Raw genomic sequence first — 19,169 nt, 5'->3', positions numbered from 1 at the left:
GAGTTCAAATTTGACTTTGGACCCTTCCTAGCTACGTGACCCTGGACAAGTCATTTAATCCCCATTGCTTAGCCCTTATCACTCTTCAGACTTCTAAGCAACACACAATATTGATTCCAAGTTGGAAGGGATGGGTTTTAAAAAAAATGTCATCAGCAAGAAAGGCTCTCAATTTTCTATCTGTATCCCCAAAACTTAGCACAATGCTTGGTACTTAGAAAGGGTTTAATAAATGCTTTTCTATTCCAATAAACAAGATACTCAACAAAGAGTTCTTGGAACACTACAATTTTCTCTGAGATATAATTCAATCCAATCAATGTTTGTTTATTCATTTATTAATTATAAATTACTCTTCTTCTAGTACTATATATACTATATAGTGAAACTGGCCACACATGGCATTCCATCTCCTATTAACTTGCTTTTGGACATTCATTACGCATGCTTAAAATGCACTTTCTCCTCATTTCTGCCACATAAAGTCCCTCTCCTCCTACAAGATATTAACTCAAGCAGCACTTTCTGAATGAAACCTTTCCTGAACCTGCTAGTGTTTTGCATAACTATCTAGTATTTCAGCATTTTGCACATATTTGTATTTATTTGAACTCTCCAATGGTCAATTGGTTCTGTGAGGCTTTAGCTCAGGAGAAAGGCTAAAGCTGGATCTATATGGAGGGAGGCAACTAGGGAGCTCAGTGGATAGAGCATTGGGACTGGAGTCAGGAAGACCCGCGTTTAAATTCATCCTCCAACACTTACTAGTGGGTGACCCTGAGCAAATCACTTAAGCACTTTTTGCCTTAATCCACTGGAGAGGAAGAACCATTTCAGCATCTTTGTCTAGGAAAGCCCACAGACAGCTCTGGAATGCCATGATGCATGGGATCATGAAGAGTTGGACACCAGTGAACAACTGAATACCAGCAATACAGATCTGGCAATTATCTGCATAGAGAGGATCATTAAATCCATGTGAATTGATGAAATCACCAAGCAAGATAGTATAGAGGGAACAATGAAGAGCCCACGAGGGAATCCCTTTTGAGGACACCCCCAACCAGAGTACATTCCCTAGCTGAAGATCCTGCAAAGAAGCATGAGGAGCAGTCAGACAGCTCAAAGGAAATCCAGGAGGAAACAATGTTAGAGAACCTAGAGAGTAGAGATGATCCATGATCCCAGAAGAGAATGATCTTATTGTTAACTTCCAGGTAGGTCAGAAGGATGAGGACTGAGAAAAGACTGTGAGATTTAATAATTAAAAGAGCACTAATAACTTTGGAGAGAATAATTGTTGCAGAAAGTTTAGAAGTAACTATTTAGACCATGAAATGTATTGACTTTTCCAAATGAAAAGCAATTTACAAATGATAAAACAAAAAGCAGTTTTCTCTGGAAATATACAATCTTGCATCTCAGAATTCTTTTTTCTCAAACCCTTACTTTCTGCCTTAGCAACAACTCTAAGACAGAAGGGCAAGTGCTAGGGTCAAATGACTTGAGCAGGGTGACATAGCTAGGAAATATTTGAGGCCAGATTTAAACCTAGAACCTTCCTACTCCAAGCCTCAAATTCTATCCACAGAAACCTAATAAAATGTTTTGATCATTTCTGTTTAGCAAAAGATACCTTCTTGGCCAAGTAAATAACTGAACTGTACACTAGGCTGAAGTTACTGATTGTAATATTTTTTAAAAGGCTTCAGTGTTCTCTGAGTGCTGTTAGGCGCTCCTGGTGGTCAATAGCATTACCATATGTTGCTAATTGTTATTAAGTCCTGAAATATTTTGCTTTTGAAGAATGGAGATCAGATTTGGCAAACTGGTCTGCATTTTCTCCAGTCAGAAAGAATAACCTTAGTTTGGGAGAAGCTACTACTGGGAGCCCAAAGAACTGTCCAATTGCCTTAAAAAAGGTCCCAAACACTAAAAGTATAACACCTAATTTATTATTTAGTAAAAGAAGAGCTACCTCATTCCATAATCGGTGTAATAAGTAGGTCATTAATGATGATGATTATGATAACAAATATTTCTACCAGTAATGAATTCAATGACCTCAGGCAAGTTACTATGAAATGAAGCACTTGGTCAGCATTCAGGTCCTTTATAGCTCTAATAATTTGTGATTCTCTTATTTGCCCAGTTGCTTTTCCTAAATTTTGGAAATCTATTGTCTTTTGTTCAACTGGTTCTTATCTTTTAGACTCAGAGCTAGAAGGTACTGTAGAGAGTCACCTAGTCTAACCCAATCATTTTACAGATGGGGAAACCAAGCAAGGACCAAAAGAAGTAAAGTAACTCACCAAAGTCACACAAATAGCTGGTGGCAGGAATTGAACCCAGGTCCTCTGTCTCTAAATCCAGTGCTTTTCTCATTGTACCACACAGACCCCATTGTGGTGGGATATTCATTCATCCCTAATTTAAGGACTTTCTCTAATGATAGGAAAAGATCTTATAATGTCAAAGTCCAGAGAAAACCATTGACTTCTTCAGATTATTAAAATCCCTAAAACTGTCATTCAACCTCTGCTTAGAAACCTCCAGGAATAGGCAAGTCCTCAAGAGCTTCACTCTGTTTTAGGAAGAGTCCAATTATTAAGAAACTTTTCATTACATTGGACTGAAATTTATCTACTATGATTTCTCCTAGTCCTATCTGTGATATTGAGGGCCAAGAAGAGCTAAACTAAGTTTTCTCATTGGCATCAGGAACTCCCAGATGGGGAAACTCCCTCTAACAATGCAACTCAGCACCTTTTCTATAACTTACAGTCTCAAAAGACCGTGTCACATTATCAGTATTTGTCAGAGGCAGGATTTGAACTAAATCTTCCAAGCTCCAAAGACAGCTCACTATCCACTATGTCACAATACGTCATTCCAATGGGAAAAAAGTCTGTCCTATTTAATGAAAATAAAAATCAGACTTTGAGAAAATAATCATTTTAGTGAATCACTGGTACATTATCAAACAAACCAATCCTGACCATCTTTATGAGTATTGGATAGATTTTTATCTATGACTTGATTTGTTCCTATTGCATGTACTAAAGGTAGAATATAATTTAATTTTAATTTGTTATTTTATTATTTATTTTATTTTTAAATAATTTATTGTTTATTATTTTGTTTATTTATATATTTTTATTTCTTGTTTTAATTAATTAATTTTTTATATTTTTATTTATATATATTTTTTATTTCTTGTTTTATTTATTAATTAATTTATTATTCATTAAATTATAGCATGTTAAATCCAGAGCTCAGAAGCCATCTAGTCAATTTTCATTTTAACAATAAGGAAATCCAAGGTCTAAGAAGTGAAGAGACTTGCCCAAAGTCATACCTGTGATTTTTCCTTTGCCCATGCTGGTTGACAGAAATAAGTCAGAGGTGAAGTGTTTGGGGGAGTCTAGCTCTTATCTTCTCAAGTGCCTTAGAGGATATGCTAGAGCCATTAACTGTTGCTCCCAAGATTAAAGCACTCTCTCGTTGTTTCATCCTATTTTCCCAGTCAGAACTCTATTTACTTCAGGTGTGGGAAACTGAACAATCTGAGCATTATGGGGGCATGAATGAAGGCCTGTCACTCTCTGTTCTGGAATCAGACACGCTACCATATTGTTGCCATATGCTGCTACCAATGGACATCTGCTCACATATGCTCCCAACAATAAGGAACCATATTGTTTATTTTTAAATCCTTTTTGCAACGGCTTAGAGAGAAGACCTCAAATAACCAGTTAGCAAAGACAGGAAGCTACACTGATATAAACTGTTTGCTCCTCACAAGATTAACAAGTCAAACAAAGTTTTCTCACTACTATCTGACCTTTGAAGGAGAGATGCTGAAAATTGTTCTTTTAAATACAAACCTCAAACAGAAAAACCAATGAGAAAGAAACAGTCAGCTGGACTCTGGCTCAGTTACTATTACTTTCCCCCAACTCTGGTATTAGGCATTTCTTGGGGGATTTAACTCCTTTCCCTGGGAAACAGCACCTTCTTCAGGCCAATATCTACTGTGTTGCAGAACAAGAGACAATCTCCCTTAATTAGCTGAACTCGGAATTTCTCCAGTTACCAAGGTGGGTTGGATCGCCCCTTAGAATTTACACCAGTGAAGCAGCTGTCACGTATATCAATTTAGTTTGCTTTTAGCAGGTGAGAAAGATCTGGGACCAGTAGATACATCTACAGGCTGGTCAAAGCTTTCCTCATCTGCACAGCAGCGCTGGTGTCTACATCAACAAAGCATCTCCCTTGCAGCCAGATGAAAGGAGTTGAATGGAAGCCAGTGGCATCTGCACAAATTCGTTTCAAGGGATCATAGATGTTCATTGAGAAGGGACCTGAAGTCTAGCCAAGTTAAGTCACTTGCACACAATCAAATAAATAGTAACTTGTACAGGTGGAATTTGAACTGGAATCCAGCTCAATACCACTGCTGCCTTCAATTTTATAGTATTCTGACTACTGGAGAGAATTTAAGTTGCATTTCTGTTGCTCTGGACTGGACCAGGCTCAGGTCTATCCTATGTTTAGGTTCAGTATTGGAATAAAATGGGACACTTGTAGGTCATTGGACAGTTAACAAAAAGAAATTTCCTTAGTTTTAGCAAAAGAAGATTCAACAAGGAGAGGCACAAGGAAACCTCAAACTGATTCAGCTAAGAGTCCCTTGTTTGAGTTACTTATCATGATCTACTAGCCAAGAGCATCATTCCTTGAGTTCCTCCTGAATGCTTTGTACTTAGGGGACCAGGAAGGAATATACAACTGGCTGAGTTTTTATTCTCCAATCAAGTTAAGGGGAAGGAATCAGCCAGGCAACCAGGTAGCACAGATGATAGAGCACCAGCCTTGGTGTTGGGAGGAAATGGGTTCAAATCTGGATGTAGACACTTAATAACTGTGACCCTGGGCAAGCCACTTAACTCCAATTGCCTAGCCTTTAACACTCTTCTGCCTTGGAACCAATACAGAATATTGATTATAAGAAGGAAAATAAAGGTTAAAATAAAAAAATAACCAGCCCAGCTTGAGGAATCTTCTCAGAGATCTTCTTCAGGGACAACTTTATCATTTATATTAGAAAATATTCATTTTCAAATGTTTTTAATAGTTGTTCTTTACATTTACATTGTTGGTCATTAAATGAGATTTCACTTGAGGGAATCCAACATTAATTTGGTTTAATAGAACATAAGTTTTTTGAGGCTAGAAACTCCCTTTCTTATTTGTATCCCTGTAACCCAGTCCAGTTTCTAGCACGTAACAAGTGCTTAATAAATGTTTTGTTGTTGTTTGGTAGTTTCATCATTCATGTCCTATTCTTTGTGACCTCATTCAGGATTTTTCTTGACAAAGATACTGGAATGGTTTGCCACGTCCTTCTCTAGTTCATTTTATAGATGAGGAAATCGAGACGAACAGGGTTAAGTGACTTGGCCACAGTCACACGGCTAGTTGGTGTCTGAGGCCAGATTTTAACTGACCCCAATCCTAGCACTTTTTGTCCACTGTATCACGTTGCTCCAGTAGCAAAAGCTTAATAAATGCTTGTTGATTCATTGATTGAGTCAGTAATCTAGGAGGGGTGTGCTGGTACCATGAAATTACTAACACCATACTGCACCCCACACACAAAACTCCTGTCTTCTTGTTCAGGTATTATTCATCAGCTTGATGATGATATTCTCTAACAATAGGATCATCCTTAACTGCACCCTTGGAGTTGGGTTAGCATCATTCTTCCCATTCTGTAGAACAGAAAAACCACAAGGAAGGAGACATGCCCACGTTCAGAGAGTAAATTGGTGTCAGGGCTGAGATTAGCTTAAAGGCTCTGACCCCATGCCTGGAGCTCAATCAACACACTTAGTAATTTCAGGCTTAATTCTAGACTGATAAACATCTATATGACTAAACTAAGACACAAGTCAGTATGATCAAAGTGCCTGCTCCAAATGTGGCTCAGACCCAGAATGGGGCATTCACATGCAAGCCCGAAGTGATAGGCTTGAGTAGTGAGAAGTAAAAAAGGCAACTCACAAAGCAATTGTCAGACCTTGAGAGAAAATGTGCATGTATGTGCATATACATATGTCTGTGGCAAGGAAAATGGACAGTTGTGCATCAGCACATCCACATCCACACACATGCATGCCCATTTTTAAGGGGTGACAAATCATTCACAAGTATTCTTTCTGTTTCTAACTACTTACCCTTACTCTTTTTCCAAAAGTCAACATAGTAAGGGAGGAAAGTTTTGAGGTCTGGGACATCCATTCCTTCTTTTCCTTCCTCTCATCTTGTACTCAAAAGATTTCTGTCAGTTCGTTTCTTCCCAAATCATCCACCTTCTGCAAGAAAACTACCTGATCTGTGAGTATTATACCTCTGTCTAATTTACAGTAAATAAATGATCCCTCTTTTATTAATTCACCTGAAATGACTGCTTACTTACAAATATAAACAAAGAAACAGAAACAAAATAAAATAAAATATCAACAGCATTTTTCTTGCCTGAGAATTCAAAACAGGACTGTTAGATGAAACAAATGGAAAAAAAAGATAAAGATACCAGCCAAAAAATAGGAGAATAAATGATGTATGAGAAGGAAAAGCCAAGCTGGGAAAAGTGACAGATTTACTGCTACATTTGATGTAGAGAGAATAATCACTGATAGACTTTACCCACGAAGTGTTGAAATTACAATTATTGAAGTGAATCCAAAACTTAACAATTATATGATCTTTCCCAGAACACTACAATTTGAGCAACAAGAGATGGTTTAATGCTGTTCAGTGTATTTATTTTATTTCTTTTAAAATCCACAACAGCATGAGGTCCTCTTACAAAAAGGCTTCCTTCTTGGTTTTTTTGTGTTTTTTTTTTTTTGCAAAGATGATGCACTTTTTCAGTCACTTGACAGGGTCCTTTTTCCAAGGCAAAGTTTGCATTCCCAATCATAAGATTAAGTAACAAATAGAAATTCTTACAACAGCCTGAAGTTATGAATGAATGGTTATTTGTGAACTAGCTTGTCAAGACAGATGCGGTATTTGTCAGAGTAGTGTGGGTTAGATATGGAGAAAAAGAGCCAAATAAACAGAGCCAAGATCCAAATCACAACATTTGCCTCCTTTTTTTCAGTTTGTTTTCATGAAAGTAAAATGATGCTACCTCTAAAAAATAAATAAAAGTTAGCTATTATTTTCATACAGTTTGCTTTATTTTTTTCCCTTTTGGGAAAACAGTATCTTTTCCTCAGGCATAAAACAACTGAATCTGCTTCACACTTATCCTTAAAAAAAAAAAAGCAACTCAAAATAACTGAAAAGTCAGTGTCAAGCCCTCATTGTGAACATGGATATATGTAATCTGCATTTGAGGGTTAGTATATGTTTTCAAACTGGTTTCAGATGGTTGGGGCTTCACAAAATACAAAAATCAATCATGTCCCTTTTTTTCCTTGATTCCCATAATTCTCTCTATTTGAAGGGAAATTCAGTCTACTCATTTCTGTTTTAAACACATGACTTGATCAAGTATGTGAAGGTAACTAGACAAACTACATCTATCATGTTTTCCTTTGAATCACACTAAGCTTTCCTTGTGCAGACAGATAAAGGGTAATAGATTCATAGCCTCTCATCACTTCACTTACCCATCTATCTAAGGTCTGGAAATAGAGAAGGTGGTTCTCAATACTTTGGCTACATGCCCTTAGAGGAATTACTGGGGGACATGGGCAAGAGTCACACATGATGAGAGGTTAAGGATAGATTTCCATTTATACCAAAGTATTCCATACTGTATTCACACTGATGAGATCCATTGAAATAAAGGAAAATGTTTTCTAGAACACTAACAAAATACAGGGTTTTAATACATCCTCACCCCATTAGAGAGAAACTTCTTTAGGGCCAAAGAAGGGATTCCCCCTCCCCCAAAAAAGTGTAATAGGCCAATCCAGGTATGAACTAAAACAGGAATAGCTTCCATGTCTCTTCTGGGATTATATTACCTCTCCTATGACAACTACCAGCAGTATGACCATGCACAAGTCACTCAGTCACATCTCAGGGCCTCAGTTTCTCTACCTGTAACATGGAGATAAATATACCTGAAGTATTTCATAGCACTGTTGTGAGGATCAAACAACTTCTTGTATATGTAATAACTGCTTCCCTTGATTACATATGCAAAATATTTTGCAAATTTTAAAGTACTACATGACAATAACTTTTAATAAAATTAGTCTTCCTCTTTGATCTTCCTGGACTGACCTTCCATTCCATCTTTTCCTTCTTTCTTGGAAGCCTGCCTACCCCATCATGAACTTCATCCTTCCAATGTTTTCTCATCACCAACTTCCAGCTTACATTTCCATCTACCAGTTGCTTTTGGAGGTGACCATGATATCCCATCAAGGACTGTTCAAGTTTGTGTCTATATTTCCAAAGCAGAGCAGTGTCAGGAATATAAGAGGCACTCAATAAATGGATATTGTTTGGCTAACTGATTAACAGCCTCCCAAACATCCAAATGCATACCATCTCAAATTTCTTAATTGTTGCCCTGAAGTCAAGATTTGGAATTATTGGGGTGGGAGGAAGTTTGATCAAAGGCAGAGATAAAGTTTATGCAGTGTACAAGATTTATCCCTTGCTTTTATCCCAAGGTTCATGGTATTGAAGATTTGGGAAATGGTTCAAAACCTTGGGGCTATAGCCCCTAGCATATTATTTTTATTTCCTCACACATAAAAATAAGGATGGGTAAGCTTCATGGCATACATTTAAGGGTATGCAAATTAATTAATATTAATCTAAATTCATTTTGATTGAGATTTGCAAAGTTTTCTAGAGATAAACTAGGGGCATCCCAACATGTCACCAAGCCAAGACTGCTTGAGGGTAGTAACTTACAACATGCTCAAAAGGATTTGCTTCTCTATAATTTTAGATGTCACTGTTGCCAGATTACTAGATTTTTACATTCCATCTACTGTTAGTTCTCTCAAATAGATGTTAAAGCTCCCTGAAGGTAGACAACAATGGTCCCTTATCTTTGCTGGTAAATCCAATAGCACCCAGTAAGGGGACTTGCTTAGGTATAAAATAAATTCTAGTAGATCAAGTAAGCCAATACTATTGCCAATGAGGAATCCAAGAAGGAATTCAGTCAAGGTAGCCAGTTTTGCTCTGTAAACAAAGGTAGTAAAATGATAAGAGGAACAAGTTTTCAACTAAAGAATAAAATCAGAGATTTCAATGGCCCATGCCCAATTTATTTCTGAATGACAGGAGAAAAAGAGTTAATTGTACTTAATGAGGTGGGAAATGAGGCAGGAGATAGATAAGAAAAAAGACTTACCCATGTTTCATAACCAGTTATTCTCATTTCTAGAAAGAGATTTTAAAGCATATGAATACAACTGGATATTTTTGAGTGAACATGTATTACTTAATAGTAATAGCTCCTCCACTTCACTTAGTTTATTCCCTTGGTCCATCAACTAACCAGGCTAGGGAAGGAGGAGGAGTGCCAAATTCCTCAGTCTCCTAGGTTACACATTAAATCCCAGACCATGAGTCAATCTAAGGATATTGGAAGCTCCAGACTTGGAATGAAAAGACACTAATAACAAAGGGAAAGGCAGGTCTCAGTTGGTCACACTGGTCACCTATCTCTGGAATTCTCCAACTAAGCCATCCCCTTCTTCCTTTGAGTTGAAGGGAAATTTTTGCCAACATCATTGGCATCAGAATAGTAGGGAGGACCAGACATGGCGCATCTGCCTCTTTCTGCCACCCCTAAATTCCATCACCCTTTCCCCCCCCCCCCCACTCCAAGTATTAAAGACATTCCTGACCAGAGAAATATTTAAGAAACAAGACTGTTTCTATTAAGTAGAGTCAGCAATACAGCTAATAAGCTAGAAGGTCTATCGCATTGCAAACACTGAAAATAGTGCCCAATGGATTACTTTACCAATTCTTTCCAACCCTATGTTAGAAAGTGTTCCAGGTTTAGATATGGCATACTCTGTGTATCAGTATACACGTTTAATCATTACACATGCAGGTATTTCATGATAACAACCAGGGTGAATGCAACTGAGGAATTCTAGAAAAGGGGCCAAGAGGGACTTCTCAGAGAAAACAGTCAGCTGGGTCATTCAGGAAGAAAGATGGTCATGCTGTAAGTTCAGTATCTACTTCTGGACATTTGAAGATTAAAAAAAGAAGTAAAAAGCAGCTTGTGGTTGCAGGCAAGATGCAAACTTACTCTAAACAAATGACTGAGGCAAACTTTTCAGTCTAAACAAACCTGTCGAGGAATCCCTAACATGTTATTAAGAGAGAGAGAAAAAGAAAAGAAGTGACAGAGATAGAGAGAGACAGACAGACACAGAGAGACAGAGGAACAGAGGCAGAGAGAGACAGAGAGATTGACTACCTTGAGAACATATAATTCTCAGGCTAAAAACTACCTTTGTTTAAAAAAAAAATGAAAACACACCGCATATGGTTTTAAAATGACAATGGGAACATGTTTATCTTTGCCAAGCCTCCTTTTGTTAAGCTGTTCAGAGCCTTAACTCTCAGTCTGCAATGTGGAAAACACTCCTGAGTACAAGCCCAGCATAAGCAGAACCAAGCACATCTGGCAAAACCAAACCATCTCTCCTGGAACACACCAGTCCCCAAAACATCACATCCAGACAGTTAAAAGAGATGCTATTTAAAAGCTCACCTCCTGGAGGATTCTCAGTTGGAGAGAGGAATGGTATGAATTTTCCAATGACTGTAGTCATACAGAAGCAGTGTGGGGAACAGATAGAGAGGGCTGGCCTCAACATCTGGGAGCACTAGGTGCAAATCCTACTTCCTGACATACATGTGATGGTAGGAGCCTCGTTAAATGGTGCAGTAGTTAGAGCACTGGACCTGGAGTCAGGAATTCAAATCTGGTCTCAGACCCTAACTAGTTATGTGACCTTAGACAAGTCATTTCATTTGTGTTTTGCCTCAGTTTCTTCCTCTATAAAATGAGAATAGTAAAATACCTATTGTAAAGCACATGGTTCCTGGACCATGGTAGGCTCTCTATAAGTCAATATTTTTTGCTATTATTATTATTCTTGCTAATCTCTCAATACCCTAAGAAACTCTCTACAGAGACTATCAATTGAAAATTACTTGCTGATTTGCATTGGTAGAAGGAATTTCTCTATGCCAATGAAAAATAAAATGTGCCCCTCCCCAATCAAAAAAAATAATGAATACATAAAATGTTTAAGTTAGAAAGATTTTAAAGGGTTATAAGAAGCTCAGCATCCTCATATAAAATAGAAACTTTTGAGAGTTGGCCCTAGAGTCTTTGCAGAAGAATCCATTACCTTCTAAAGCAGTCCATTTCCTTTATATAGAACAAAAAAAATCTTTTTTTCTCTGTAATTTCTGTCCGCAGGTCTTACTTCTGCCCTTTGGAGACACAAAGAATAACTCTAATCATTTCCAAATGACAGCTCTTCCATTATTTCAAGACCAATTGTGTCTTCCTCTAAAATTATCTGCCATCATCAGTGGTCTTTCTACACCAAAATTTTTCTGCCTTTCCTGGGATTCTGGAGATCCTTTTTGATTCGGCTTCCTTATTTTACTTTCTCTAATTTAGTAACTCTTCTGTCTCTAAATGTATTCTAGTCCTTAAGCAATAAATGGCCTGAATGTCAAGGAACTAAGTTGGGCAGACTCCTTAGGTCAGCCACCAACTGAATGTGGGTTATTCTCCTTGGCATATTTCTGGGAAAATAATCTAGCATGTTTTGGTATTTTTATATGGAAAATTAAATATTTTTTATTCCATGTCTCAGAGGAGATAGAAAAAAATGGTATAGTCAGGGTTCAAATTCCACCTCTGTCACTAAATTCAAGGGGTGGCCTTGGACAAATCACTTTATATTTCTGGACCTCATTTTTTTCATCTGTAAAATGAGGGAGCTATACTAGAAGGCCTCCAAATTCCCTACCAGTTTAAGAAGCTATAATTCTGAGGAGTCTAAACCTAAAAGTGCCATACTATATATGGACTGTAGGGGCCATTGTAGAAACATGAGTGCTCCCAGCCCTGGTCAAGTGTTCAGTCATTTATCCAGCCTCCAAAAGTAAACTCTATTTTGCTCCCAGGACAGAAGTCAGTTTCCTAGGTGACATATTTACATCTGATTGGAACTTCAAAGCTGATTTGATTTTATCCAACTCCCACATTTTATAGGTGAGGAAATTTAGGCCAAATGAGGTTTAGAGACTTACACAGGTAGTAAACAAGTCATTAGAATTCAAACTAAAAAGCCATTCTACTGCCTCACTAAAAAAAAAAAAGTGTTTCTTTTTCTCAGCTTCAAAGTATTATGTTTATTTAAGTATGTTTTTAACCTTTGATGGAAGTGAAGGAGGACAGGGAGAGACAGAAAGAGAGGTAGAAAGGGAGGAGGAGAGTAGGAGAGAGTGGTAAGGAAGACAGAGAATGAGAGTGAAGGCAAGAGGGGGAGAGGAAAAGAAGGGAAAAGAGAAAGGGAGAAAATAAAGAAATTCTGATCCAGGAACAACAGTGAGTAATGATGCAATATATGAAGGGGAGGAGAGAAGCTTTTGTCAGTTGCATTCCAGTAATTTAATTATTCTGAATTCCTTAAAAATCAATGCCTTGGAGTTAAAGCCAAAAATAGTTCTGTGTCCAGTCAGTAATCTTTTCTTTCATGGGGCAATTGGCCAGTTAAGGGTATATATATATGTAGAAAGCAGTATTCATGAGTAGAATGCTCAACTACACTTCCTAAACCTACCACATTATTGATGCTCATTCTACATTCCACAGTGTCACTGGGAAAGATTAGAGGCAGGGGAACTTCTAAGAGGAAATGTTTAAAATTCATGTGAAACAATAACAAAGGAAATTTCATTGTGATTTTTCAGGCTGTATAGTTTAGTCCATCCAATTCAACATGATAGAATTAGCCAAAGTGATGACTGACTTACTTTGTTCCTGCCTAGCTTGGCCATGTTCACTCTTCTTTTGTATGAACTGCTTGTTTTTTGGGCAAGTTAAAAATCTAAGACATTTCCTCATTTTCCATCCCAATACTGACTAACATTACATGGATGTGACTGAGGCTCCCTAAGAACAGATTATCAGTGAAATTGAATGAATGGGAAAGGGCCTTCGTAAGTCACAATCACAAGAATAAAACATGCTACATAAAAATAATTCACTGACTTCCATTTACAAGAAATAGCTTCCAATCATGCCTTTGTACAATTTCTAAAGTATCTCTTTTTGTGCAAAACTGGATTTTAAAAGGCAACATAACTTAGTATAAAGAAGATAATATTAGGAGCCATGGAATTGGAATTCTTTCTGACCAAACCCTGCTACTAGGAGCCATGGAATTGGAATTCTTTCTGACCAAACCCTGCTACATATTTGTTCTGTGACTTGGGTAAGTGACTTAACTTCTCTGACTCTCACATTATTCATCTGTAAAATGGGGGTGATCATACCTGTCCTGCTTGCTTTATAGGATTGTTCAAAGAATAAGATCAGAAAATTCAGGTGAAAATGCTTTAAAAATGCAAAGAAATATACATGAATAAGGTATTCCTTACAATTCCTACCAACAAAAGATTACTGGAGAAAGTCAGCCATCTAAAATGAATGTAAAGGAAGAATTGTGTGATAATAAAGTAGCATAATAAACAAAGAAAGTGTTACAAAAAGAAGGAAGGAGCAGAGAAGAAGATTAAAAAGATTTAGATCCTTTTGATTTACCAAGTCTTTAGGTTATATTTTTATTTAGTAGTTTAAAAACATCAAGAAGCCTGTTGTATTTGGAGCAAGAAATCTAAGTCATTCAAGCCTTTTGCAATACATTTTGAATGGATGAGTCGAATCTCAAAAGAATTGTCAAAAGGACCAGCTGTCCCCTTATTCCTTCTGTACAAACTATGGGTAAACCTTAGCATAACTCTACTTTGAGCCTTAAACTAACAGCATGTGAAAAGATTAATATGAATAAATTCAAAACTAATCAAGGTCCTTCTTTAAATGTTGACACAGTATTATTTATATCCTATACATACCTTCTTGACTAAAATTCATCCCAGGAGATTGGCACTTGGCCAGTTCTATTCATATTTACTGTATTTATATAGTATAGTTGGCCAAGGATAATATTTAAGACAAAATATGCCTTAGGGCATATACAATATCTCTTATATTTTTGCTTTTAAATCTCCACATTGCTAAAAATATTTAGACTGAACTTTATAAAATGTCCTACAAAGGGCTATCAACAATCTGTAGTGATATATAGCTGGCTCAGTATAATTAAAGCATATTTGTAATACTTATGCCAAAGTCAGTCACCGAATGCTAATAACTTTGTGGTTAAAAACAAAACAAAACTGAACCACTGATCTTTCCCATGCCTTCATCTCTACTGCTAAATTGACCTTCAGCATATTCACTGTAAAAAATGCCAGTTTCCTTCCCCACCTCCCTTTCCACTTCACAACACCTTCCAGAAATGAAAGAGGTAAAAACTATGCAATAAAGTTCTAAACGGGAAAGCTGGTCTGTTCTCCACCATTAGCCCTTTCAATTTACTCCTTTAAAAAAAGTATGGTGGGGTGATTTCTTTCTTTCTTCCTTTTTTTTTTTTGGAAGGATTCATAATGATCCAGCATAACTAGAAAGTGCTGGAAAATCAGTTAACCTACTTTCTATAAAAGCACCCAGCCTTCACACAGTAGTACCCAATCTGCTACTTGCTTCTAAACTGCTGTGATGCACCTTGTGGGTTGATCCCTGGATTCTCTGTTACCAATCCCATATCTCTGATTGCCCTGATAATATTTTACATATTGAATATGGCTCTTTATAGGAAGTGAGTTGCCTACACTGAGCCTATGTAACTTCATGCACTGGACTCTTTTCTAAAAGTAGGGGTTTCCTTTAGCTTAATGGGAAATAGATAACTGAGCTGCTGTGGCCTCAGCTTCTTAAATCCAAGGTCCTACTGGAAAGAACCCGGAGCTGACATCTTCTTAGATAACCTGCTATTTCCAAACCAGCTGGTTACAAGTTAGAGATGTGTGCAAGAACTGAGAGCAATTTGTTTTCCCTTTTGTTGCATGCGCACCACCTAAAGCAGGACCTGTTCAGGCACCAGACAGTGTGCTAGTCTGTCCACCCAAGTACCAGCAGGGCTGCTGCACGTGCCGGAAAAAAGGCTGGCCTGATTCCTCACTCTGTCTCCTGGTATTGCTACAGCATGCAATGCCACTTCTCTCCGAATAAACCGTTGGCTCTAGCCCAGGTGAAAAGGCTTATTTCCCCGAGGATAACAAGGGTGGCGCTCATTTCTCCTAGCTGTTGTTGGAGGGTGCCATAATTATAATAATAAAATTATCCTGCTTGCCAGAGTGTCCCGAACCTGATGCTGTCATTTCACAATAAAAGAGAGACAACAGAGGCAGAAGACTGCCGAAAAGACTGGGGTTCAGAAGCACCCTGGCTGTCATTCTGGGACCATCACCTACAAGACAGGACAAGCCACAAAGCAGCAACTTGTTTAACTCAAAATAAATATATTTTTAAAAATGCACCACCCTGCAATTAGAAACTCTTGGATAAAATTACCAAGATGGCTGTATTATCTATTTAGGCAAGACACAGAGACTTTGCAAAAGCGGCCAACAAGTATATAGGGCATGGAAAGGGGAGGAGAGAAATGGGCAGCCAATGAAACAGAAAGGGATTGGGATTTGGAATACAGTAATGCAGAAGGGCTTCCCCCCACCCCTTTCTTCTTCCTGGTATTTAACCCTCTCAGGTATCACAGAAGGCATTTTTAAAGAAGCGCTCTGAATCCATTTCGAGCATACTGCCCGGTTCCTGTCTTCTCCTTGCGCCCCCTCCCCCCAAAGAACTCCACAATAAATCATTCCACTCTAGTCACTACTGTATGCCAGATGGATTTGAGGATATGGCAATGCAGCGCAGTCAAGGAGCAGGGAGGGCTCTTTTACTCCCTCTTAGATTTAGGAATGCATCATCAAAACAACAGCCCAGAGCAAAGGAAAGGGGAGTCAACTCCGGCACCGGGATTGAAAAGAGAGGACTTGTAATAAACCTATTTAGAGTTTTCTACTAAACCATTAACAAAACAGTCAGGACCAAATGAGTGTGAGTGGAAGGAGGAGAGAGAGAGGTCCAGTTGCACTCAGTTTAGGAGGAAAATAGACTTAAAACTCAAGTGAGGGGAAAGTTCTGATTTCCTTATGAATGAAAGTACCAGAAAGTGAAATTGCAAGATCCAGGACTGAGGGGGCAGGGGTCCGGGAGGAGGGGAAAAGTGAAATCTCTTTCTGCTGACTCGGAATTGAGGAGGTGAAATAAAAAAGTGTAATCTGGCAACTTCTTGTTTTTAGACTTTTTTTTTTTTAAGCAGCTACTATTAAACATAGATACAGTGGAAAAGGCTTTATTTAGAACTGTACAGTCAGATCAGTGGTGGGGCGGAGGATGGGGAGAAGAGGTAAGTCCCCCCCCCCCATTTTTTTTTTAACTATTCAAACTCAATGTGGTAACAAACCCTTCCAACCAAAGAAAATAAACCTACCAAGATTTTTGCAGTCAGCTCTGTCCCTGGGGAGTGGATCGTAGGTTGCTTGAGGAGGGCTGCCTCCTAGCCAATGGACCGTGTGATGAATTTTCAGGGAAGAGGAAAAAGAAGAGCGCAGCAGAGGGAGATTGGGAGGAAAAGGAGGGAAGAGAAGGGGGGGAGAGAAGCAAAAAGTAAAAGTACCCCCCCAAAATTTTTTTAACTTGATCCACAACTCTAAAGGATTGGAGGTGGGGGCGGGGGAGAGTAGTGGGGATGCCTAGTTTAGAGCCGAGATGGAACTCGAAGAGAGGGTGATCGAGGGAGTTTGGAAAGCGCCTGGCACCACCAAACCTCAGGGATTCGAGAAGAATAAATGCAGCACTTACTTTCCGAGTAGTAGGGCATGTCTATTTTGTAAACTTCTTTGGCATAGTACTCCTCATCGCTCCTTTCCCTCTCGCAAGCCGCTGCCCTTCGGTTGGCTTTCTCCTGGAGCAAGTCCCTGGTACTGTTGTAGATGGAGATCACCTCCGGGGGGACCTCCTCGGGTTCGGGGTACTCTTCTGGGGGACTGGTCAGCTTCAGCTTGCTGAGGATCTGGCCCCGGATCGCCTCGATCCTCTTGCGCATGAACTGATCCATATCGAGTGTGCTGCAGGTAGAGAGGCTCAGCGCCACGGTGACCAGATCCAGGGTCAAGAAAACGCTTAGGAGATAGTAGTGCATTTTTTTTTTAAAGAATCGGAAGGGGGGAGTTAAAAAGGGGAAAGGGGAAGAAATCCTCAAATAGAGAACAGATGGAGATTAAAGGGGAAAAAATCAGATCAAGTGCGTAACTTGGCAAACAAACCAGAGATAATGACCAAAATAATAACTCGCTCAAATTGACTAAAAAAGAGAAAATGTGAGTCCTCAGAAGGGTGGCAACATAAATACGGGCTGGGTAGTTGGGTGAGTTAGGGACAACTCTGTCTTTTTTTTTTCCTTTTGGGTCGGGCGGGGGCAAGAAGGGAGGGGGGGGGCAAGAAAGGAAAAGTCTCTCAGAAAGAAATCATTGAGCCGAAGTACGCGGGGTTCAGCGTGTCAGTGTCCAGCCCGAAGGGGCTAACCTGAACTCGTCTCTGACAGCCAAAGTTGGGAGAGATGGAGAGGCCCCAGGGCTGGCAGCTAGCAACCCGACTGAAAGGGGTGCGCCAGGATGCCGGGGATGTGGGGAAAAGGGTAAGGAGATTTAAAAATCAAAATCAAAAAGGGTTCGAGAAGGGAACAAACGGCAGCTCTCCCCACTTCCACTGCGGGCGCCGATGTCTCTGCAAAAGAAGTCCCACACACGTGTGTGTGTGCGTGTGTGCGTGTGTGCGCGCGCGCGTGTGTGTATGTGTGTGTATGTGTCTCTGTGTGTGTTGGGGGAGCGCCCGAGACACAGCAGGGAGGCGGGGTGGGCTTCGCTTCCCACCCAGCTCAGTCCTAGTCCGTAGCGGGCAGCAAAGGCGGCGACGATCTTCGCTCCGGGTGCCGCAAGCTGTTGCATGCACCCCGGGCCGCGTGCACCAACCCCGCCCGGGTTACTTCTTGTAGTTGCAGCCTCCGGTGCTGCCTGAGAGCGCCTCTTCCTCCTCCTCCTTTTGCTCCTCCAAACCAAACTGCAACCGAGCTACAAACAAGGCACTGCCCCGGCCACTGCCGCCAACGCAGCCTTCGCCGCCGCCGCCGCCGCCGCCGCCGCCGCCGCCTCCACTGTTCCACTGTCTTCCCTTCCCCGCTGTTCGCAAAAGCAGCTGCTTGCAAGGGCTGATTGGGGAGATGCTTTATTCCTAAGGGGAGTGGGGACTGTTTTCGGTGGGTTCCTTGCTTGCTCCCTTGTTCTCCCACCTTCCCCTTCCCCCAATTCTCTCCGGCTTTGGCCCGCTTAGCCAATCTTCCCTGTATTATTTTCCAGCACTTGCCACCAGAAAAGTCAAAGAATCTCTCCCGTTTTCTTTTCTCCCCCTTTCTACAGAGCAACCCCTCTGTGGCTTTCCTGAATAGATTGGTAGATAGACCGTTATACTCTGTTCTCCATCTCTCTCTCTCTCTCTCTCTCTCTCTCTCTCTCTCTCTCTCTCTCTCTCTCTCACTCACTCTCACTGTCTCTCTCTGTCTCTCTTTCCCTCCCTCCCTCTCTCTCTGCTCCTTCAGCTCAGCTCAGAGAGAAACTTTTGCCAGCAGATAACATCACGATCTTGCCGGGGAGGGGAGATTTATAAGTTCTCCTCGCACCACGTGTTTGCCTCCAACAAAGTGACGTGCTGGGATTGCAGTCAGAAGTCCTCCCGTTTTTTTTTCTGTTTTTTTTTTCTTTCTTTCTTTCTTTTTCCCCCTTCTTACCCTCAGCCATTGAGTCTCTCTGAGGCGCTGGTGGGATGTGGGATTGAAGGAGGTAAGGGAGAAGTGTATGAATATAGTGGCCCTTATAAAAACGATTAACTGCAG

At 39.8% G+C, this 19,169-nt stretch overlaps 1 protein-coding gene across 1 annotated transcript in view; it reads right to left on the bottom strand.

Annotated features, from left to right (window-relative positions):
• Window positions 1–18,927, bottom strand: part of TGFB2 (transforming growth factor beta 2) — a 101,582-nt gene extending 82,655 nt beyond the window's left edge. Inside the window, exon 1 of the mRNA XM_001367246.4 lies at window positions 17,084–18,927. Coding sequence (XP_001367283.1) covers window positions 17,084–17,423 — 340 coding nt within the window. The 5' untranslated portion in view covers window positions 17,424–18,927. The remainder of the gene's footprint in view (window positions 1–17,083) is intronic.
• Window positions 18,928–19,169: the final 242 nt, after the last annotated feature.

This window comes from Monodelphis domestica, chromosome 2 (genome assembly GCF_027887165.1).
Source record: "Monodelphis domestica isolate mMonDom1 chromosome 2, mMonDom1.pri, whole genome shotgun sequence".
NCBI classification, from domain to species: Eukaryota; Metazoa; Chordata; class Mammalia; order Didelphimorphia; family Didelphidae; genus Monodelphis; species Monodelphis domestica.
Note: the sequence above shows the minus strand (reverse complement) of the source record. Positions and strands in the feature narration are given on the sequence as shown.